Source organism: Chaetodon trifascialis, chromosome 22 (assembly GCF_039877785.1).
Source record: "Chaetodon trifascialis isolate fChaTrf1 chromosome 22, fChaTrf1.hap1, whole genome shotgun sequence".
Classification (NCBI taxonomy): domain Eukaryota; kingdom Metazoa; phylum Chordata; class Actinopteri; order Chaetodontiformes; family Chaetodontidae; genus Chaetodon; species Chaetodon trifascialis.
Window position 1 is genome coordinate 13,271,845 of NC_092077.1, and position 23,855 is coordinate 13,295,699.

Consider the following 23,855-nt stretch of genomic DNA (forward strand, 5'->3'; position numbering starts at 1 on the left):
GTAATCACGGCCTCGAAACTAAAAAATCTGAGCAACGAAGAAGCACATTCTCAGTGCCAAACATCAGACACAGGCAAGCTAAAGGAAAGCATAGAAGGCCAGAAGTTTCATTGAGGCGTCATTCAGAGCAACGCTAGCGAAAATGACCCACAGATAAGATGGGGTAGGTATTTCAGAAGCTTTTTGGTTATACATGTTGACATTTTCTCTACATCCTGACAGCAATCAGTAAATAAAATCCTGTATCTCTGGCTGCAATAAACGTGCCCGATTATTAAGTCCTCTCTCCAGCGCTCTCTCGTGGACTCGTCCTTCAGCAGTCGTCAGGCAGTATGCGTTCATTTTCAGATACTTGGATGCTAATTTAGCTTACTCTTGCTGGTTTCCTTAGCGTTACCAACTCCAGCTTTTAAATGCACTGAGAAAATGGAGGCCGGAAGAAGAGAAATGGTGGCTGCAGAGGACAGAAGAAGGAGAACAAGGTTGTCGTAGTTTACACAGTGCAGACATTTAATCAGAGGGAAAGAGCCCGGTGTATTTTCCCAACCTGTGGCTAATTTTAATCAGCACTGGTCTTGTCATCATTCGCGGCTTTGACTGTCACCTCTGTGTTTACTTTTAATCTCAGACCTGCTGATTGGAGAAGATGGAGGGATGAGAAAATGAAAAAGAGAGGGAGGGGAGGATGGAAGAAGGACACGTTGGGCTGTAGAGACCTTGGCACCTGTACCGTAGCAGCAGTGCTGGTAGCCAGACAGATAAACAACACACACCTCTTGCTTTCCCAGCATGCAACAGGTTCTTCCGCTATAGAGGAACGTGTGCAATGTGCTGTCTTGATTCCCTGCTGGGTCCAATCAATGATGTGACAACATGTGGTTTTCCTAGCGATTACTTCTTTGTATGCTCACGCTCACGCTCACATGCATGTACTCAGGCAAATTATGGTTGACAGATTCAAGAGGCCATGACAGTCAAGAGTGTTTTTAAGCCTCTGATGATTGGAATCAGCATGGAAATGCTCGGTTTCCTCAAAAGCTAACAGAAACGTACTCTTGGCTGGACAGTTTCTATAATTGGCGCAGATAAAAAAAAAATCTTTTTTATTTTTAGAGACCATGTTGTCACCTATGATACCAGTGCTTTCTAAACTTTCTATTAACAATGTCCGTTTTCTTCACATTATTCCTGCTGGTGTTTGTGCACCAGTTTACGATAAAAGGCCCGGTGTTGCTGCCGTATGGTAAGGTATGAAAAAGACGTTTTCAGATATTATCTGATTCCAGCATGATCACATCACATGATGGTTTTCAGTTGGTTAACAGCACGAATATTCATCTCAGTGTTCACTGAAGTTGAACTGATTGCAGGGTTTCCACTGAAATTCAGGTGTGCCTCCAATAAACCTGCATGTCTTTGCACTGTGGGAGTTTTTAGTACTGTGGACATCTGCTGGCATGAACCATTCAGTCAGTCAGTCAGTCAGTCAGTCAGTCAGTCAGTCAGTCAGTCAGTCAGTCATTCAGTCATTCAGTCATTCAGTCAGTCAGTCAGTCAGTCAGTCAGTCAGTCAGTCAGTCAACATATTAGATAAATAAGTCAAGTCTTATTTTCCAACATTGTTTGAAACTGCACTGTTTGCTGAAGTTTGAAGGACAAACAGCATACATTTCCAGCTGAAGGAACTTCCAAACTGTCCCTCATTTGGGATGGCTCTTCCTTGTGTCTCAGAAGAGACATCCTGCACAATTAATATTCATTCTGCTGTCGGAGTGAGCGCGTTGTTGTCATACCACTGACAGATGTGCATTCATTAAACTCAAGACCACCGAGATGCATTGTGTGCCACAGTGACACTTTTAATAATTAATCCAACTCAATTTACACCTGAATTTATTTATACTATCACTTATTTATACCGTTTATTCTCAGCTGAGGGGTGGATTTGGTCTCCTGGAAGGTGGAGCAGCAGATATCATCCCATCATTTAATTTTAATAATAGAAGGCTCTCATTAAGACCCAATCAGACATGAAGACAGTCTGAGTGGAATGGGTTGCCTGGAATTGACCAGAGAGTCATACATTATTGACACGGAAATCGTTCTTATTAGATCAGCAGGTTTCAGCTCTGTGGATATGTAGCTGACTGCCAGTGTGATTCTTTTACAAGCAAATTGAATTGATCAGTCATTTTCGTATCATAACAGCTACAGACAAATGAGGCCATTGAGGTTGAAAATTGGATTATACTATATGGCGCTTTCTATTTGCACAATTTAGCTTGAAATGTGCAGTGCTGGCTAACAACTCCGGTTAAGGGCCTCAATCAAAGGAAGAGCACCGCCTCGCTCGACTGTTACAGGCCAACAGGGGCGCAGATAATGCTGAATGCTCCCAGTCAGACTTCAGCTTGGATGGTGTTACAGGCGCACTTGAAAGAGTCTGTCCAAACATGCTCGTTTGAGTGTTTTTGTATTCTGATGTTGCTGGTGCTGTCTTGACCAACGCAGCCAATTGTTTTCACTTCTGTGAGCCCACCTTGTGCGAGCGTGTGCGTGTGTGTGTGTGGGACATGATTATGAGTCAATTACACCAATCATCCAGTCGCCCTCCTGCCAGTCCCAATCAGGATCTAGCCCGAGCGATCACAGGTATCTTTGATCGTCTTGAGTTGACACAAACACAAACCCAGTTTGGCACGCTGCGATTCTATCAGAGGCGAACAAACCCAGTTTATACATTGTGTGTTGTGTGTAAGGATGATTGATACGGGCAAATTTAACATTGTCCTTATTATGACATTATCGCGCTATATAAAGTCACTAAATAAAGAAAAAACTCCACATTAAACGCACATATTATTATCATCTATCTCTGTGTAGTAGTACATGTTCATGCATACACTGTCAAACAGGGAATTATGTGACTCTGTTTGCCAGTCCTTTCTTTCCATACAGGCACTCAAACTTGCGGACACAAAGCAGATTCAGACCAGTTGTAAATTAGGGATTATGACCGTTCCTCAGCCCGTCTGCCTGGATTTCCTCTGACACACTTGCAGATGCATACAGAAACACAGCGGTCCCGGGGGACGCTGCAGTGTGTTAAAGAAGGCATCACACGTTCATTCTTCCCCTGCCTAAATCTGGGCAAGGCCAGAATTCATCACAGGATCAAACCTGTTTCTCATCAAACCCAGGAAAGTGTAGCTAATGCAATTTCACTAAGTCACTGCCTGACTTGATTACATGTGGGCTGGGGAGCGCATGCTAAGGCACCACAGGGGGCTGGATGGGTGTCACTGTGTGTGTGTGTGTGTGTGTGTGTGTGTGTGTGTGTGTGTGTGTGTGTGTGTGTGTGTGAGAGCGCATATGGTATCTGTGTAGTTTAGGTTGATCCGTTTGTTTTAGGCTGTCTGTGTTGGTACACGCACAAGTGTGTGTGTGTGTATTTGCTTGTTGTGTGTTGTGTGCCGTGCCATGTCTGTATCTGTCTGTTTGTACTGCTTTAATCCTTGCATTTTTGTATTGGTAGAAGTTGTGTGTTACTGTATGTCTGCGTAGGTTTGTGCGTTGCAGATGGAGTAGTGGTCCTCAAGGGGGATTTCAGGCAGATTTGGCCACATTAGAATGTGTCGCTTCTTCCTTTCCAGCTTTCGGTTGCCGTCCCACTGAGCACCACACCTCCACACACCCCTCCCACTAATCCTGGATCAGACCACACACCGAGGGACACAAATTCGCAGACGTTCGTCCACACAACACTAACGAACAGCAGACTCAAGCGCACACGCAAACACACCAGCTCTCGCCAACGAAACGGCACTTTTACACATTATGTGGAGAGAGGGCTGGCAGCAGTTTGGTGGCACCCTGACCTGAAAGCGGAGCCACCCTGTCACGTCTAGACAACTCTGAAGAATCCTATGCATATTAATGCTGGCCTATTTAATATTCATCAGTGCTATGCCCTGTTGGCAGCTGGTCCCAGACCCCATGGATCAATGAGGTCTCTTCCTCGCTCCTTTGTCTGACATGGATGCAGATGTTTAGAGCATGAAATTAAATTGGTCACTGTCATTGGGAATACATACATGGTAGTCAATTTGGTGTGTATTTGTTTGTGTGTGTGTGTGTGTGTGTGTGTGTGTGTATATAGTTGCCGGTTAGATGTGACTCTTGGAGCAGACAAGTAACGCTAACTTCCTCAGGAGTCAGTGACATGTTGATGTTATTCATGGGAACTTGAGTGTTTGCAAGTCGATGGCGAGGAAACAAAAGTTTAGCTAGATGATGAGAGAGAGAGAGAGAGAGAGAGAGAGAGAGAGAGAGAGAGAGAGAGAGAGAGAGAGAGAGAGAGAGAGAGAGAGAGAGAGAGAGAGAGAGAGAGAGAGAGAGAGAGAGAGAGAGAGAGAGAGAGAGAGCGTTGGCGGCAGCTTTGTTTAGGAGCCTGTAATTGAGTCTTAATTGAATTGGCACCAAAGGAAGGATGAATGGATGGAGAGATGGAGAAAGAGAGAGTTTGAGTGAATTGGACCTCATCTCTGTCTCCACTTAGCAACGCGAATGTGGGCGTACCGTGCAGGCAGATTTCATGGCAACAGATCAGAATCAGAAACCCCTGATGTGAAAGTTTTGGGTGGAATGAAAGCTCCCCTTGTCATTTTAATGAAAATACGGCGAGTGTTGTCTCCCGTACTTTTCAAAAGAAACTTGTTCCATTAGAAATGTATTATGGAGCCCGGGCACAGGGAACAATGGGTTGATATGCATTTGAATGCAAGGCTAGGCAGGCTGCGCAGGTAATGCGGAACAGGCTTTCGCACTATGGCGAAGTGTCTTTTGTGTTTTATCACACAAGCTTTGCAAGACTGTATAGGACATGGTAATGAAACAGAAGAAAACAGCAGTGCAAGGCTTTGTGCCAAACTGAAATCTCACCAGTTCAGAGCACACGTGCTCACACACCTTTGCCCATTTCAAAGCTCTATCAAAGCAGCTAGGATCACCGTCTTGTTTGATTTCTGTCCACTGTTTCCACTTAACTTACTCCTGACTCCAAGTGTGTTGAGTCCTAAAATCTTGGAAGCAGACTTTTTCCCCACACATAGAGCTTAATTGTTCATCCATCAGACTCCCTTGTTTTTGAATCTAGGTTATTTATTGCATTGTGTGATTTTCCAGTGTCATGGATGTATTGTTACTGAGTGCTGTGGGACTTAATCATAAAAATAAAACAAGAAATTCTAATGAATTACATTTTTTCCACTGTAGGAATGCCATGTCTCACTGCTCTTCTTCTTTCACACACATGAACACTGTATAAACGTACATTCTTTCAAAACCTTTGCATATGCACAGACAGACGGACAGACAGACGGACAGACAGACAGACGGACGGACGGACGGACAGACAGACGGACAGACAGACAGACAGACGGACAGACAGACAGACAGACAGACAATCCTTCTGCTTTGCACTTCGCTGTATTGACAATGAGCGGCAATTTCACCTCCATCAATTATATTGATTACTTCAGGATGAGTGGAGGTAATGAGGTTCAGTGTTCTTTCTCTCCCCTATGATCTCCCCCCTCACTTTAACTCCCCCACTCCTTCTTTGGGCATTTTACATGGCAATGATTTTCTGATTAACCCTGTTAGCTGTGGGGTTCGCCCATGCAGTGACGCAGGGGCATGGAGGAGTATGAGCATGTGGGATGCATTTAGATTTGCGATGGCGAGCTGCACTGTTTGAGTGATGTGCATATTAGTGCTGCTGATTAAATATTTTAATATTTAACAATATTTCAAAATAATTTAAGCTTTTTATGAAAATGTCGTCTTAAATATGATTCGCACATATCCATTTTACAGACCATGCAGTTTAAGCACCACTGCAACAACACTACTATGTCTGGATGTCTGTTTTGACGTGTTTGATGGAGTCCTGTCTCCTGTGTTCCAGGTGGTGCCGATGACAACCTCATTGAAGGGGGAGAAATGAAGTTTGTGTGTAAACCGGGAGCGAGGAACATCACTGTGATCTTCCAGCCTCTTCTCAGGTACAGCACTGAGTGATACACCCAACATCCAGCCAGGAATTCATTTGAATGTGGTTTCAAGATGTGTTTTTAGTTTACCGGGAATGTGACCAGCGGCACAAAACAGCAACTTCACAGTCGCTCGTCTGGGATGAGACACGGCTTACTGTATGAGAAGTGGAGCGGTGTCACAAGTGAGGATAGAATAAATTAAATGATAAGCAAATCATAACTTCAAGCAGTTTTTGTTAATTTAACACTATTTTGCTGTAGACGAGAGGTCTTCACAGGTCCAAAAAGACCCCTGCAATTGACTTCCCGGGAGCAAATTGGACCCGTCTATTATCTGAAAGCTGGGACTCGAACTCATGCACAACTGAGAAATGTTGGACCCGAACCCAGCTGGGAGACACAGACCCGATTAGCACTTGTTAATTTACAAGTTGTCAAAACAACTGTGGCCTCTAGGATCCATTCCAAGAAGTGGATCCAAGGGACCCCAATGAGACCTGATTGACCGTGTAAAATGCACATACCTGTCCTGGGTCTGGTCTCAGGTCCTTCGCTGTAGATGGATGAATAACTCGAGACGTAGTTATATTATCGCTTAAGTTTTATTTTGTTATATTGTGTGGACAAAACCACTGCGCTGCTGCTATGGCCATGTTTATCACCAGTTCACCTCTCTTCAACATGTGACTTCGTTGGATCATATTAACATAAGTGACACAACCTGCTGTCTTTACCGGAACAGGCTGGGCAGATTCCATTAATTTTATGAGGTGCATGTGTGAAAGGACCAATAGTGTCATACTAGTCCGTCAGACGGGGATGGCCAAGCCACTCAAGACACACGAAGGCTGGGACATGACTCAATACCAGTAAAATGTAAACTAATTATATTACATAGCCTCTTAGTGACCATCTATCGATTTCAGCCTTTTTAATGTTTCGTGGGACGTCATAAATCAAACCTGATGTAATATAGTCTACTTTCAGTTCAAAATGTTTTGTTGATACCATCCAGGAATTGGGATCGACTACCACCCTCGCTTTTATTTCCCATTAAATTTGAGTATTGTGAAGGGTTGTCTTTGTGGTAATGTTCTGTATGTCTGGTACTTTTCTATACAGCGCTGTGGTCCCAGGCGAGTAGTGTAAATCTAATCGTGAGGCAATTTAATTGAATTGGCCTCCATGCAGTGATACATTACCTTCTAGGATCCATTAAACTGTGATGTTTCCAACTTCCGTACTATGGTGTTTGGCATACTTTTCTACAATTTTTACACCACGGAGCATGTTTTTAACACATAGACGCAGGATAAGTGTGCCTTTTTTGGCAAACACTTGCATAAAGCGGGCAGGTTAACAGATGTTTTGACTGTGAAAGCATCTTGAATTCTCAGCCGGTGGAGAGCTGTAGCTTCTCAGAGGCCATCTGGGCAGTAACTGTATTACGAGGCAGCTAACTCGCTTTGCTGTTGTTTGCTGTTTGGCTCGACAAAGTTTCTTTAATTCTACAGTCAGTGAAGAGAGGCCAGTTTGAAAAAAGTCAATACAGGCAAAAGAGATTTTTTTAAATGATTTTATTTAAGTATGAAGTATGTGTACCCTAGGACTGCACAGCCATTTTTTACATTTAAAGCTTCTGTTTTTGGTTAAAGCTACAAATCCTTAATTTGAATAATTCATCAAACAAGTCTTATATTTATTTGATTAAGTTTCTTCGATGAATGTAACTCGTCTGTGTCATCAACATAAATACATCTAGGCAGGCATTCAATAAATTTTGACTTTACAGCAGTCAGTCAGACCACATGCGTTGGAAACAATCCTATGCAGCCGCCACTGGAGTCTAATTCTGCAGATTATCTTATCTTTATCTGCAACTACCAGGTTTAAACAGGAGGAACAGGAAAAGCTGTCAACATTTGAATGTTGGTTTGCAAATTTGAATGTCAGCATTATGAATGAAGCTTTGGTACAACTCTGTTATAACCTGAGCGTAGAACGCTGGACCGACGACTAAACAGTGTGAAATCATAGAAGATCAGCTTCATCCGTCAGATCCACCTGAGCTGTATTGTCAGTTGTCATATTGCCTTTTGTTTGATTGATCTGTGCTCGTGTGCACGTGCATGTGGTTGCCTGTGTGTTCATGTCCCCTTACCGATGCCTCGGCCTTGAGTCTGTCTCTCGGTCCCTCCCTCTTACACACTTTCCTTCTCTCTCGCACACACACACATGCTGATGTTCAACCCCAGCTCACTGTGGGTCCAGCCAAGCTTTTGTCTGAACAAATGACCAAAAATAAAACGGTGACTAGCTTTCTGCCAACCTCTCCTGTGTTGTCTGTAATGGTTCATATCAATCACACCAAACTGCCTTGCACACCGGGCTCTCTCTTCTTTCACTCCCTCCCTCCAACCTGCCCTCTCTAGACTTATAGTGCCAATGGAGCACTGTTTCTTGCAGATGGTTTTCTAATGGTAAAGCACTGGCATGCCGCTGATGGATCACTACACCTCCTGCAGCCAGCCATGCAACTCATGGCAGCTGTAATGACAAAAGCAGTTGGGGGTTACAGCAGTAGAAATCAGTGGTTTGTGTGGGCGTATGACACAACATGATCTTCATGTTTTGATTGTGGGATATTTCTTCCTCTTCCCTAAAATGAAGTGTACTTTATTTTGTCTTTCAGTGTATGTTTTTCAAATCTTTGTTTGTATCTGGTTTCCACCCTCTCAAATTTTGATATGATTGTGTTCTTTCCATTGGTTACTTACTGTTTCAGCCAAATATTATGTTGTGATGTTGCAACAAGGTGGATAAGATGGATTCAATCTTGAGGCTAGCATCCAGCTATCTGTGGGCTCGACTTTGTGGTATCACAAAGTTGGTGCACTTTAAATTGGAATAGACGGCCACATTAACCTCCGCTGCACAGCCGGCCTGCTCCAGAGAGGGTTAACTGAAGACAGTCTGATCAAAATGTGTCAACAGCTCGTGGAACGACCCATCAGATCACTTAAAGAGCTTCTGTAATAATTTCCACAACTTTTCCACACTATTTGGAGTTTGCTCAGCTCTAAGAGTAATCCTTAGCTTCTTATTCTATTCGACTTGTGTGATTACATTTTATCTTTCGCCTCACTGACTATCACTTTCTGCTGGCTCATTAATCTAATTTCCCTCTGGGTATTACCATTTCATCTTACGTCATATTAAGCCCCACTCAGATGATGTTGCATCTGATTGGCTTGTAATTAAGAACGTATGTAATGTTCAGTGAAGCCAAGTAACTCACAGAGAGCCAGACTAAGGCATGTAAAGGAGCGGTAGGCCGATATCTGGCATCATCGACGTTGGCCAATGCACATTTTTCATTTTCACATATTTTTCTGTGTTCAACTGAGTGATACATTAGTAATATTAATACATAATACAGTGCATCCATGTTTAAGAATTTGTAGCTTCTTCACAGCTGCATCTATATTCGATTCATATCTTGTTAGTTTTGTTGATATCGATCTTGCTCTCTCCATCAGTCCTCTGAGAAAATAGTGTCCAAGTGAAGACAGCATGTTTCTCACTGGGAATTATTCACCTGAACTCCCATTTCACCTAAAACTACACTTCCCTCAAAGTCTTTACTACATACAGTATATTACGTATGTCCGATCAGACATGGATATGAACTGTAACTTTACTGGAAGCCATGCAGCTACAAGGCGGTAATAGCAGCTCACAGTATTGGGAAATACTGAGGAAAATATTGGTTGACAGCGCCTCATGCGCTTTCATGTTCACATATAAACCTTGTGCGAGCTGCATCTCTATTCTCTGTCGTACGTCCAGTGCATGTGGGAATTGGGCGTCACCAGGTTTGTGGCTTGTTACCTACTCTGCTTTGGACAGAACGTCTAGAAGCAGAGTGAAGAGTGAACAGAATTGTCTATCAGCATCTCTGATCCAGAATATGCTGGAGGGATTACATGTTCCACCTGGTCTTGGAAAGCCTCGGGCTTGCTCAGGAAGAGCTGGAGGAGGTGGCTTGGGAGGAGGACATCTGGGCTACCTTGGTTAGTCTGCTGCTCCTACAACCTAGCCCTGGCTAAACGCCTGAAAATGGATGCATTGTAATGAGCAAGTGGTCGCTAACATCTGCCTTTCTGTCTATATTTATGTCGCCCCAGGCCACATGCCTTCAAAAAGCAAATGCAAACAATATAAGGATGGGTTGTCCTGATTGTTGAGTCTGTCTGTGTTTGTCTTGTATTGTCTTTTATTTTGACGAAGCTAAAGATGCTTGAAACTTCACATCATGTCTGTTTAGGCTCAGCGGTGCTCGGGCTTACAGCGAGTGCATGAATAAGGCTGGTTCTGCCCTCACAAGTATTGCAATGCGACCTGATGTGTGAAAGTTTAGAATGCGTGTCTTTAAAGAGGCACACACAATATGGGGCAGACATAGGGGAGTGTTTGTGCATGTAGCAGCCAATTTAGTTTGACTTGTGGGGTCTCCTGCTGACATTTGGGTGGTATTTACACCCCTTGCTCCGGACGAGGTTGGCATTTTGAAAAGCTTCAGCGAGCCCCTAATCTCTCCCTGTTCACTATCTACAGGAGGACCATGCATGGCCATACCTGTGGAATGTCTGCTGTGTCTTTGTTTGTGTGGCAGTGTGTGTTTTTTGTGTGTGCAATTAAAGCCAAAGGTCCAGCAGGGTTGCTGCCATATCTGAGTTAATGAGTTCATCAAGTGTTATCATAACCAATAGGACTCAAAGCCCTTTTGTATATATGTGAGTGGATATCATCATTTGTCTTGGTGTACCAAAACATAAAGAAAGCTTAGAATTGTCCTGCTGGTCTTCAGATAATATCAGATTGGTAGATGTACTTGATTGATCACAGCCGTTTAACAGTCAGTTGAGCACAGAGCTCTTCGTATGCACTCACAGCATCAGCTAATTAAAAAGTACTCATGTTGATGTGCAGATAGTTGAATTCTGCTCGAGTTTGGTTCCACTGTGTCCGTGGCGGAGTGAGAGAGAGCAAAGGGAGGGAAAAGAGTCAGAAGGTTGGAGATTGACAGAGATTGCTCGGGGGAAGCAGAGAAGGGAAGGACAATGGAGCAAGCGATGAAAGGAATGAGGAGCGGGTAGAAAGCTAGATGACAGGAAGAGGACAGAAGGGCTCTGCCTCCCACCGCTGTTGCCTGTGGTGAAAACGAAAGACGCCACCATTCTGCACTAATTTCACACCCTCATTAACTCCCCTCCTGAGCGGCACACACAGACCAAGACAAACAGAAAGAGCAAGAGTTAGAGGTGAAACTGAGTACGTTTTTAAAGAAGTTTTTAAAAAGTATTTTTGAAGTTGAGTTTTGCCTGAACTGTTCCCAATCACGGCGTCCAAGGGGATGGCCTTTTTTAACATTTTGGATTTTACACATTCCTATTGACATTTTGAAATCTGGCATTTTTTATGAAGACCTTGCTGTGCTGATTATTTTAACTGAAAATTAAAAATGTGTTAACTCATTCCGAATTAGAATTATTGCCTGTGAAGACACATTTGCCTTGCTAATCAAATCCAGTCACTAATTAAGCAATGGAAGCACAACCTGTGTTAAAAGATCATTATGGTGATTTTGTGGTATGATTTCTTATTTTTTCTCTTCGTGCACACGGTGCACTCTTGCGAGCCGTGCATTCTGTTTAAAAGTCCACATCAAGTGTGAAATATACCATCAATAGTCAATGCAATACTAGAGGATGGTATGATGGATCAGGCTGTTATTAAGATAGACTAGTTGTTACCTATGTCTCCATTTTTTATTGTTTACTAATGATGAGCAAACAGAAAAACAAGTTTGTTTATTGCTTTCTCTGTTAAAGTAGTGCTACAGTAGTCACTGTCCATACACTCTCCACTGCAACATGGAAAATGGCGCCCATTACTTAGACGTTTATGATCCATTTAAGTCCTGCAATTACACAGTCTTTTATGATGTTGATCCACTAGGCAGTTTATTAGGCAGCAAAACAGCCACATTGCCAGGAAGAGGGAACCAACTCCAGCACAGGATCAAAACTCGTCGCAGCTGCATTTGTTTGATCAAAAAAAACCAAAAAACGTCATCGTTGAGCTCTTTTCGTGACAAGACCGCTGTTTGTAGACGCCCACTGAGTTATCGTGTGCATGACCTGTTCCAGACATGCAACTCACCCTGCTGGCAGAGCTGAAAATGGCAAAAATAATTTGTGGTTGAACCCTAACCTTCATTTAGTCAGGCGGTAGCTTCATAATTACCTGTGACGACCACAGTTTTCCTTCAACAATAACATCTGTTGTCTACGTCAAAGAGGTGTCTGCGCAGAGGCTCAATGTCTTAAGTCTTACTCACACGTACATGCACGCACTGCTTTGCTCTACCTGCCCTTGCTCTCTTTTCTAATCTTTTCACACTCGTTCAGGAGGATTTTCCTCAGTAAATAGCACCCTTCCTCTCTCCCTCCGTCTAACCCACACCCATTAAAAACTGGGAATCAAGTGGAGAGAGGATTTTACACTGGAAAGGTCAGGGAGAGAGAGAGAGATAAAGAAGCCAGAAGAAAGAAAGCAACAACAGAGAGAAGAGAGCAGATGGGAGGCAGTGAAAGAAAAACACAAAGGAGTAGATGATAAAAGAAACCAACAGACAGGTGGGATGAGAAGAGAGCAAGATAAGTTCGAAGAAGAAGAAAGAAAATGCGGAGGAATAGAAAGGCTCTTAGATTGCATGTAAGCTGAGTGGCATGTTAGCTTGCTTTGAATTCAAGTTGTTTATGTGCTCATACACTCTCTTCATACATCTAGAATATGCTGTACATGGGGAGAAAATTAAAACAGGGGATGGCAAGGAAAATTAATCAGAGCATCCGAGAAGGACGTTAATGTTACTGCCACTCATGTGAGTTCTTTGTGTCTTCAGTTTGCAAACATGCAGCTAGCACGGCCAATCCTATCGACGCTGAGGCAGGAAGCTATTTGATTTACAAGGACATATGCCCATGAGTAGTAGAGTTATTGTAACTTATTGTAACAGATGACGCTCGCACTGAGAGATGAAAACCTAGTGTTTGCAGCATTTCTGGAAAAAAAATGCACTCTTGGAAACTGTCCAAAAAGTAATAATGACGTCTAAATAGTGACTTTCGTTGCCCAAGAGAGATAGCTGCTCACTCCTGCTAAATAGTAAATAATGCAGTGATGTAAAGCTATGACCAAGAGGACCGAGAGAAAGAAATAAAAATACACATGGAGGTAGAGCAGCAGGAGACAGATGCAACGTGAAGGAGCGTGCAGAGAAAAGGAAGGCTGCAGGATGTCTGCAGAACACAATGGCAGTTTGCCGTGAATCTGTCAGGTGCTCCTACCTGTCACCAGCTGCAGCACTGCCGTATCTTTATTCTTTTATCTCTCTGATGCCCTCCCCACAGGACAGCACGCACACACACACACACACGCACACACACACTGTTGTAAATAATACTGCTGGTTTTATCGCTTTCCAAAAGTGCAACTTCAGCCACTTTTGAGTGAGGTGCAGAGTTTTCAATCTCCTCATGTCTTACAAGCACACGCATGCACAGAGACAGACATACACACTGAGGGCAGGACACGCATCCCAACACACACACGCACCAGATATTGTGCCGGAGATTAGATCCATCATTGCGGGGGTCTTTTCTCTGGCTATAGAAGGTGGATAAACTCTTTGATTGTGTTTATCCATCCCATAATGGAATCAGACTCGGTTCCCTGGGCAACCTGTCCAACAGACTCATGTGAAGCAGACAGTCGTCAGTTGGAGCTTAAGGGGGTCTAGTTTGTCTGAACGCTCAGCAGTAGACTTCTTATGAAGTCGGCTTTGAAGGTCCCTGTGGTTTCAGGTCCGTGCGGGGAAAATTTAGGATCTTGGGAATTGTCGCCTGGTCAGTTGAGAGGCAAGAATTGTGCTGAGATACACACACACACACACGCACTCAAACACACACAGAGTATGTAGACTTGCATTCATTTCCTGGAGACTTGCCCAAAGCCAAGTCGTCACCCTACAGTTTAATGATTTCCATTATGAGAACTTGCATTTTGTCCCCATAAAATATGCAAGTCCCTGCAAAGTGACTGTGTAAACGGATTTATGTCCCCACAACGTGGCTAATACACATCCACACACACACACACACGCACACACACACACACCGTTCGGTCTTTGATGCTTTTCCAGATGACCAGGTCATAATCACACAGATGTTCACACAGTCATGCTTTCCCTGTCAATGTTGTCCCCCCACAGTGCCTGATTGTCTCTGATTGGCTGCTTTTGAAAGAGATTAGATCGTAATCTCTGGAGATTTGTAGGTTTGCATGTGTGTCTTGGTGTATTGTGTTACCAACAATAATTTAATGAAATGAAAGTCTCCCTTTTTTGAGTGTACAATAATTTAATTAAGCCTAATATGGTTCTTCAGACCTGTTGCTATGAAAGGACAGAAGTAGGAAGCAGAATGCCCTTAATGCTTATCAAATAAATGCCAGAGGGAGCTGCTGCCAAGAGGAGAATTACTGAACCACAATGAAGGGATGTTTTCAACATGTGTTGCTTTCTCCCTTGCTCTTGTGTTCGTCTCCTTTTTTTTTCGGTAATTTCCTGCATTTTGCAGGGATGTAATCAGCCGAGCAAAGATAGCAATACAGGACAGAGTTTTACCACCTTCCAAAAACTGAAATCCTGAAAAAAAGAAAACCCTACATACTCTATTTATTAAGAACTGTTTTCTGTGTTTCTTATCTCCCTCTGTCCTTCTGAGAGTAATGTCAAGGTAAAGACAGAGTGCCAGAGATGGGTGATTTACAGATATTCTCTTGTTCCTGTCCCACACACTTCCTTCTGTTTTTTCCTTTGAATTCAGCCTCAGTCGCCTGTCTTTCCTCTTTCCATCCTTCTCTCCCTTGACAACATGAGCTGCCACTCTGTGTTACTGTCACATGAGCGAGCGCCAGCCCCCACATCACAGCAGCCTTTGATTGGCCAGGCCTTTCCAGGTCGGTGAGCTGCTGCCTGATAATAACCTTGTTTGATTGCTGGAGCAGAGATGTAATTGATTGATCTGCTCACCCTGTCTGGGGCTGGGCTTCTGAAGTAGCCTGTGTGAGTGTGGGTGTGTGGGTGTGTGCATGTGTGTGCTGGAATCGGGGGTAGGTTGATTGTCGAGGGGAGCTGTAGATAAGCATACACACAAACATCCGACTGCACAGATGCAAACACATGCACATATGTCCACACACACACACTTATGTTACTGTATAGTTTGGTATGCATTATACCACCAGTGGTGGGCAGATGAAGCAGAGAGTGGAAGGGGTTTGTTTTTTAAACTCTTCCCAGCACATCTGCCCTGTGTACCCCTCTAAACAAAGCCCACCGACCAATCAACATGTCATTAAGCCTCATTAAAATTCTCAACTCTCTGCGAACGGAATGTTTGTGATCTCCTAATTGGTGGTTACATAAGTTAGTCCATCTTTCGGGATAGTTAATTATTCTCAAAGATAGATGGTCTCAACTCACTGCGGCATCAAATACAATGGTGGCTAAACAGACTAAACAGGTATTTCGAGGAGATGGCGTTTCGGAGTAAATAATTGTGGTTGGAGGATATTTGTCCTTTTTGTGTGGGTAAAATCAAAGTCTACAGGCTAACGAAGATTATTTTTTGTTGTTTTTGTGTTAATTTATGTTGTCTCTAACTACACGGCTTGCTTTAATTTATCATTGTGCTTCCACATAATGACCATATTTGATTCATGTCGTACTCGGAGTGTGAATAGAAGCAAAATAAGCCAGTTGATGGACCAAGAGTTTAATTGCAGATCTTGGCTTTGAGTTCTACATTCTGGGTAATTTGGCCTCTGGCTCTGCTCATCTTCCTGTAGTTTGGAAGGATCTTTTTGGTGTATATTTAATTTCACAAAAAGTGTGGTTCAGTAGAGATGATCTCTGTCAGATAGGGTTTCTAGCTCTGGATATAATGGTAACCAAATAAATCTCCCCTGTGCCCAAATGGACTCATCCCAGACTTAAATCTCGAGATAAAGTGAAAACCAAAACTCTGAAAAGGACACAACAAACATTTTTCAAAGAGATGAATATTTCTCCCCTTTCGTCCTTCCTCCCCTATCAGTGATGGTTTGATCCCAGACCAGTCATGCTGGAGTCATGGTGTGCCCACTGAGTGTGCAACCAGTGGAAAAGTCAAACTGGCAGACTCTGATTGAGTCTGTTTATGGAGTCTGTCCTCTCCTCTTTCCCCCTCTCCTCTCTCTATTCGACTCTACTCCTTCTGCATGCGTTATTTGGCAGTAAAGGTTATGAATTTAAATACTTATCTGTGAGACAACCATCCTATTCCCCTCCAAGACTTTGAATTTTCCCTCAGAGGAGGGAAAATCAATGTCGATCTCGATCACTCCACTTTAAAAGTTATCCAAACAAGTAGAAGCACACATGGTATTTCCACATTGCCCCATCTGCGCTCCTCTTTTTCAGTGAAGTAAGTGAAGCATGGGAAGTCGAGGGATAGGAACACTTTTGCAATAAAGTGGAACAACACTGAACTTGCAAGCTTTCCTCCAGGGGATGAGCAGCAAAAGTGTAACACATTCGCCATCAGCCCCCCCGCCCCACCCCGTCTGTGAGTGGTCTCTTCTGTAAAACTGTTTGGTTAAATTCATTACATCCACCCGAAATAGAGCTCACATCCACAACAATGACGACTGGAAGGGAATTTCAACCAGAGGACAGAACAGACTATGAGGGGAATGAACAACAGAAGGGAGGTGGGTAGAGAGGAGAAAAGGCGAAAATCCATTATGTTTGATGTTAGTGTCTCACCCTGGCAGCAAATGCTGGTGGAAAAACCCTGTGAAATGACATTAGGGGCGTCTTGTAATGTGATTTCTGCTATGTGTGAATATGAGATTTCTAATGGATTTGAGCACATTAGAGCAGTCTTTATCTGTAGTATTTATTCCCCCCTGGTTTCAAATGCAATTTGCTAAGTACGACATTTCACTCAGCTTTAGCTCACTAGCTTTCTGACTAGAAGGGATGTGGGGGAGGATTATATTATTTTTCTTTTTTGTGGGGGGTGCTACATAAAGATATCATGATAAATATTCGAGGCACAGCATTTGTGACAAATTGGTATATTATGAGAGAGAGAGATTATTTCTGTAATGTGTGCAGAGGTATGCAGAGAAGAGTAGTTTCATCAGGAGTTTGTTCATCCTTATTGTGTGTGTGTGTGTGTGTGTGTGTGTGTGTGTGTGTGTGTGTGTGTGTGTGTGTGTGTGTGTGTGTGTGTGTTATGCCACACCACTCTAAGTGCATATGCATGTGTTTTTTATGTGTTTAATGTGGCGAGACAGGGCTGTGCAATATGAAGATATATATTGTGTAATGATAGAAAAGAACTCTGAACTTTTATATATTATGATATTATGCTCGACCATTTATGTTGTTTTGCTGGAAATTACACTCTTTGCGGCAAAATTTTTTACCGTTTTGGACAACGCTTTGTGTTCTGCACGGCACAGATGCAGGCAGGAAATTTACATGAAGGCAACACGAGCAAGCATGGAGGAGAGCGAATACGACACAGATCAGGGTTCATTCTGCAGCAGACTGGTCCTCACAATAGACTCAAACACCACTAACTTCTCTCCACCAATGCCAGTGCCATGTCAGTATGGAGAGAGTCAGCGGTTGAGAGTCACAAAAGCACCAAACAAAGCCCAGGCTGCACACCATATGGCCAAGAATCATGATTGATTCTTTTAAAATTAATGTCACAATTTCTCACAAACATCAAAAATTTTGCAGAAAAGAAAATTAATACTTAAAGAGTAATTAAACAAAAAAAAAATACACTTGTAGACATTGTGCACAGCTAAAGGTTAGAACTGGACTTACACAGGTGGTGTAGCATTAGCAACACGTTAGCAGAGCAGTGCTCCACACAGGACGCGTTCAGGTACAGTGTCTTTTTGGCAGCACTCAGAGCCCCACAGTATGTATGCGTGTGTGTAAAACTGAAGGAGATATGGTCCGTCAGACATGTGAGAGACTGAAAACTGACACACCGTAACACCTCCGCTCATGTTTTGGAAATATCACCAAAGTTTGCTTCTTCTTGTTTGATCACATCGTGCATAGATTTCAGGATTCAGGATTCAGATTACAGTTCTCATATAGAAGTCAAACTGAGTGTTTTCTCATGCACAGAGGGTGCATAGGACAGTGCAAAACAAATTATTACATCCCAACACACGTTTCAACCATTTAAAACTGCATTTTCACCAAACTTCGTGCCGACAGCGTGCAAGAAATTCTATCCTTTCGGTTGTGATATGGACGAAGTCAGAGGTCCACAGTTGAAGCTACAAATTATTTTCATTCATTTATTAAAGTAAATGAAACCAACAGGTTGCTGAGTTGAGGCTGATTTGCTAATAAGTTTAGTCAGTTAGTTTGATTTACTACACATGAGAATATTGCTGCTGCAGCTGTTTCCTGATCAGAGAGCCCAGAGTTCTTGGTCGCTCTCTTCAGCACTGTGCTTCACTGAAAAAGATTTCTGCCAGAGCTCGTGATGAATGAACAGACCTATTTGGTGCAGGGCTCCAGTGCTATGACAGAGTGCCATTTTTATAGCACTCCACCGGTATCCCTCACTGCTTGCGTTTTAAAAAAGACAAAGGCTCATGGTTGTCTTCAATTTTCCTGACACCCTAATATCTGTGTCTGACTGATTGGGGTCACACCATCTCTGATTAGCATGCACATTTACGTGTTCCTGCCAGCATTTCCGTAAATTGTCCCAAATCAGCCAGTGTGGTGCACTCCGCGCTCTCCGCAGGCTTAATGAGCTAGATTAAGACGGAAGTCATTTAACCCCTGCCTGCGACACACATGCTCACACACACGCAAACACAGGCTAGATAGGCATATGTACCCATCACAACCAAACAAGCACGAGCACACGCACACACAGACACACAAGCTTCCTCACCTCCATCCTGTATTTCAGTAGATAGGAGATGGAGCGAGGCCATTATGCAAATGTCAGGTGTCAAGTGTAAATGAGATTGGAGGGATGGGAAACAGAAGTATTGAATATCACGCCGGCTCCCTTGGCAACTGCTCCAAGGTAATGAGAGCATTCCAGGACGTAGGCTGGCAAAAGCCTTCGTTACACTGAAAGATAGCAGAGCGAAGAAACGGAATGAAAATTGTCGAGAGTAAGTCCATTGAGTCTAGTTGATCTGAGAACGACCAGATAACACCACCTCCTGCCTTATTCACACCGGGAGTATTCAGACCTGGAGTGTGAATAAGCAGGGTGGGCCTCAGATTGTTGTTTTTCCAGTGGTCTTTTATATTTTAATATATGTATTGTTGTAGATACAAATAGAGAGGTGGGGCTGCCAGAGAGAGCACACCAGTTACTGCCTGTAGATTAATACTGGAACCTCTTATTTTGGTATATTTGAACATAATAGCAGTTCAGACAGCTTAATTCTAACTCTAATAACTATCACTTGTGCTATCTAGGGCTGCAAATTGCAATTATTTTTACTAATTAATCTGCAGATTACTTTTGGTCTACAAAATGTAATAAAAACAGTGAAAAATCTCCTAAATCCTAATGTGATACAATCGAATAGCTTGTTTTGTCTGACTGATACCTCAAAACCCAAAGATATTCAGTTTATTACCACGTAGGACAAATAAAAGCCCCAAATCCTCAGTTTTGAAGCTAGAGCTGCACACTGTGTTGTTTAACAAAAGCGCAGTCAGTTTTTCAGAAGCCGTCACTGTCAGTGCGGAGAGATAACCCTTTACTTCAGATTACCTTGAGCTACAGAGTCAAACAACAAATGTTCATTGCAGGTCATCTCATCATCTGCTGCAGAACTTTGGCCCGAGTGTTGTTAAGCACTGGTTTTCTACGTCTCTCTCTCTCAATTTATTTCTCTCCTTTTATCTCTCCGCCTGTCTCGTCTGTCTATAGCTGTAGGCTGTGTACTGATTATTAAAACTCCTCATGCCTAATCCTCTTTTCTTGTCTCTCCATCTCCCCTTGTTCCTCTGACTCCCCTCTTTATTCCTCTTTCTCTCACTAGGCCATTTACTGCTGGCCTCGGTCTCCCTGTAAGAAAAACAGAAAGATTAAATATTGCCGTAATTACTGAAACCACAGACGACAACTATTAGTTTAATAATGGATGTAAGTCGGAGCAAATAATTGTAGAAATGTCATGTAAATGTTAAATGGAAGGACAGCTGTTCTGCGTCTTTTGATATATATGCTATCTGGGAGTTTAATTGTTCATCCCACATAAAGGTTTTCTCTCTCACTCTACCTATGAAGCCTAAATACAGCATTACCTTTTCCACTGACCTTTAAGGAATCTACCATAAGCCAACAGAAGCTCACAAATACTGCAGGCAGCAGGTAATACAGTGTTATTCATAGGAACTGATCAAGGTGACTGCATGCATGTAGAATGACACTGACATGCATGTTGAAGAGCCAAGGGGGGCTCGCACTCTCCCTGGTGTCATGTTAAAACCACTGAAGTACATGCATAGTTTCCTCCCTCTTTCCTTTCCTCCTTCCTGCGGTGTGTGAAGCAGTAACAAATGCAAATCAGTTGTAACAAACTGGTGTTTTCAATATTTCATGCTGACAAAGTGGCAGGCTGAATCCATGACTGTAAACTGGCACTCCGAGATACTACAGTATATATTAACATCACAAATACAAGGTCGTATTTCTGAGTTATTTAATGTTTTACCTCGTCAAATATTTGCTTAATGTGGATTAGATGCCAGTAACGCGTTTCAAACAAGTTGGGACAGGAGCAACAAAAGACTGGAAAAGTTGTGTAATGCTCCAAAAACACCTGTTTGGAACATTTCACAGGTGAAGAGGATCCATCCAGCTCCCAAGGACTGGATGAAATAGCCGGTTCAGTCCCCGGGTCGGGCAGGGCCTTTCTGTGTGAAGTTTGCATGTTCTTCCTGTGCATGCGTGGGTTCTCTCCGGGTACTCCGGCTTCCTCCCACAGACCAGAAACATGCTCATTAGGTTAATTAGTGACTCTAAATTGTCCTTAGGTGTGAGGGTGAGCGTGAATGGTTGTATGTCTGTATATGTTGCCCTGCAATCGACTGGCGACCGGTTCAGGGCGTACCCCGCCTCTCACCCGTTGACAGCTGGGATAGGCTCCAGCCCCCCCCAATCCCAGAAAAGGGATAGTCGGGTATAGATGATGGATGGATGGATATTCGTCCAGTAAACATTGTGAGCAATAGCAGGAAAACAGGAAAATGCTGTACAAAAGATATGTGATGCCTTCACGCAATTATTTCTCCAAAGTGGAATTACCTGCAAAACGTCAAGAGGAAAGAGAGAGGATGTCACAGCTGTCGAGTACTTTGCGACTACCATTGACCTACGATCAAGCAGAACAATAGAAATATACATGAGCCCGACAATTCATTACACTGGCGTTGATTTTACAACGATGAGTCGATGCTTGCAAACATCACCTTGGAGAGGCTGTTGTCAAGGAGGGCTGAGGGAAGCGATGTCCTCTTGCAGCTTGCAGGAAAAGAAACTTGTCTGCATTACAATAGATCAAACGTCATGAAGGCAGCTTCTCCGAACAAATGGACGAGGCCCCGGCGCTCCATCGAGGAATAGGTGAGTAGCTATTTTACAAAAGACATCAAATTTTTTGAAATATTTTGTTTAACCTTTGATGATTAATTTGACGTAATCTGTTCTGATAACAATAGTAATATAGCAGTAATATGATTTTTTTATTCTGAGCTTTAATTTTACAGATGAATCTCTCCTCTCTTTTTTAGAGAATGCAATGAGTGATCCTCGCTTTGACCCGCAGTGGGCTTCTGCAAAAAGCTGGCGAGCAGCTTCTCCTGCTGCTGGAGGCGTAAAAAGCAGCAAGCAGAGGCACAAAGGAAGCTGGAGCCTCCAGAGCATGCACTGAAGACAGAGTGCCCCACAAGGTGGAGATCAAGGCAGGCCATGATAGAAAGAGTCCTGGAGCAGCAGAGGGCTGTTGCTCATGTCTTGATGACTGACAGAAAGACCCAACACCTCCTCCCCACATGGCAGGACGTCCACGTCCTGGAGACCATCTGAGCTTACGATGCACTTCCCAGTGAGAAGTATGTCAGCGTCTCCTTGCACCATCAAGCCAAAATCCTGAGCTACCTGGATGAAAAATACAACAACCCTCTGACACAAGATATGGTTTCCTCTCTTGATCCACACTTCAAGCTGAGATACATCAGCGAGGACAGTGTTGCACCAAGACAAGCCTTCAGAGATGGCGCGGACTGCGCCTGCAGGCGTGGTCGCGAGTAATTATTGTGATTAAACACAGATACAGAATTTATTCTAAATAAGTGAATTAAAACATGCAATGACATGGAGTGCTGTAATGTGCTGTAATTTACTTTCTTTATATGGATTTTAAATACATTTCATTAGATTTAATTAGGTATTCACATTTTGTTTGCCATACTCTTTTTAAGGAGATGGCTCCCACTGATCCCCACATTGAGACTGCTGAGGATGCAGCCACTTCGATGAAAAAGAAGACCATGGACGGCTTCTTCAAGACCACTGAGGGAACCACACTGAGACCCTCTCCCCACCAGGAGCAATGAGCTGTAACCTCTGAGCAATCCGGCAGTCATTTGGTTGCATTCTGTGGTGGCATGTTTGTTTGAGTTAGCCTATATTTTTGCTAACTAAAGCTAGGAGGAGATGCACTGAATTCTAATATTCACTGAAAGTCTTGTTGTGATGCAAAGTTATTTAAGCATTAGTGATGTAGCATAAGGTGGAAGTGAGGGTTTAAATGCGGAAATGCAATAAAATTATTTTGTCACTTGTGATCAAAACACTCTTTTGTGCCGCCCTGCAGCGGGTCTGAGAAATTATCCATCAAGCAATTCGCTTGAATCCGAGGGTCTCCTCTTCCCTCCTCTCCCCTCCTCCCCTCACCTCCCTTTGGTCATTCTTAAAACATTTTATGGGCAGATCCTCTATTTACCCATATGGTCGTGTACATGAAAACACACCGCGCGCAGCGGCCCGCACACACCTGTCACTTTCAAAAGTGAAACACGCAAAGTTAAAGGTCAGTGCCCGCTCAAGGTTGTCTCTCTCCCCTGAGAGCCCTTTCAAGTGGACACACACTCACGCAGACACCAAGACATGACACTACAACAAGCAGCCTCGGACAGGCTATGAAAGGATCAATGAATAATTTAACCCCTAACATCATATTTCCCCTGGCAGTAATGTATACAGAAGGGCGTGTGTGTCTGTCCGTGTGTGTGTGTGCAGGTACTTGTGTGCATCCACCGTTTTGTGTATGAGCCCCATATGCTGAGAGGTGGCTATTTCAGCAGTGTAATGTGATGTGTGGGAGTATTATCAGAGCTGTAGGTATGACAGACACAGCCCTAGAGCCGACTTCCTGGAATTGCATTTTGTTGGCCGTCTCCAATATGAGACCTGTCACCTCGCTCCCTCCAGGCCATGCAAACTGTGATTGAGTCATTTCTGCGAGGTGTCACTATCAAGGGTGCATGCTTGTGAGGGGTTTTGTGTTTCTGTCGCTCTCCTCATGCGCGATGGGTAATAGGCTGGT

At 43.3% G+C, this 23,855-nt stretch overlaps 1 protein-coding gene across 1 annotated transcript in view; it reads left to right on the forward strand.

The window, feature by feature from the left end:
* Window positions 1–23,855, forward strand: part of exoc4 (exocyst complex component 4) — a 112,533-nt gene that overhangs the window by 33,882 nt on the left and 54,796 nt on the right. Inside the window, exon 11 of the mRNA XM_070991771.1 lies at window positions 5,969–6,065. Coding sequence (XP_070847872.1) covers window positions 5,969–6,065 — 97 coding nt within the window. The remainder of the gene's footprint in view (window positions 1–5,968; window positions 6,066–23,855) is intronic.